The sequence below is a fragment of the Cariama cristata genome, unplaced genomic scaffold, assembly GCF_000690535.1.
Source record: "Cariama cristata isolate BGI_N322 unplaced genomic scaffold, ASM69053v1 scaffold13103, whole genome shotgun sequence".
Lineage (NCBI taxonomy): Eukaryota > Metazoa > Chordata > Aves > Cariamiformes > Cariamidae > Cariama > Cariama cristata.
Window position 1 is genome coordinate 8,492 of NW_009606702.1, and position 737 is coordinate 9,228.

The 737-nt window shown below is 61.7% G+C and overlaps 1 protein-coding gene across 1 annotated transcript in view; it reads left to right on the top strand.

Annotated features, from left to right (window-relative positions):
- LOC104158742 (stAR-related lipid transfer protein 13-like) overlaps positions 1-733 on the top strand; it is a gene marked incomplete at its 3' end in the record, with an annotated part of 5,531 nt that extends 4,798 nt beyond the window's left edge. The window contains exons 3-4 of the mRNA XM_009696470.1: positions 1-351; positions 383-733. The exon at positions 1-351 is cut by the window's left edge and continues 324 nt beyond it. Coding sequence (XP_009694772.1) covers positions 1-351; positions 383-733 — 702 coding nt within the window. The remainder of the gene's footprint in view (positions 352-382) is intronic.
- Between the last annotated feature and the right edge of the window lie 4 nt (positions 734-737).

Here is a 737-nt window from a genome sequence, read left to right on the forward strand (position 1 = left end):
AGCAATGATGAGGGCTCAAAGGAGAAGCCGAAGAAGCGACGGTCTCGCAGCTTCCTGAAGAGGATTGAGTCCCTCCGAAGGAAGGACAAAGAGAAAGCCAGCCCAGATGAGAAGGTGGCCTCACACGGCAGCATCACAGCCACGCCAGGATGGGGCTTCCTGAAGAGTAATGGGGACCTTGCAGCCAACAAGGCCAGCTCCTCTAAAAGAGGGATATCTGCCTCTTTCCATGGCAAAAAACACTTCTTCTCGGTATCGTACAGGACTAACCGCTTGCTAGGCTCAGGTGGGAGCAAGGTGAGCTCTGACCCAAAATGCAGCGGGGTCTACCTGGAGGACTATGAAACGGCCGTGACAGCCAGCGGGGACTGGGGCTGGAGAGGGCCAGCACCGGCAGGCACGCCGGGGGGACTGCTTGGTCTACATCCCCCAGGACCACAAGCCAGGCACCTTCCCCAAATCCCTCTCCATCGAGAGCTTGTGTCCCTTGGGCAGCAGCTCCCTGACCCACTGGAAATCAGGGAAGGCACCCGTCGGGCTGGTGGGAGGCGGCAGGGGCGGCAGCAGCAGCAGCGTGGAGGGATCGTCCTCCCCGCGGGACTTTGCCCGTTGCCGCCGGCGGGGCTCCTGCAGCTCCCTGGGCAGCCGGGTCAGCGTGTACGACAACGTGCCCGAGTTCGGCAGCAGCGAGGATTTCTGCAAGGAGGACGGGGAGGTGACCTACGAGAACCTCGACG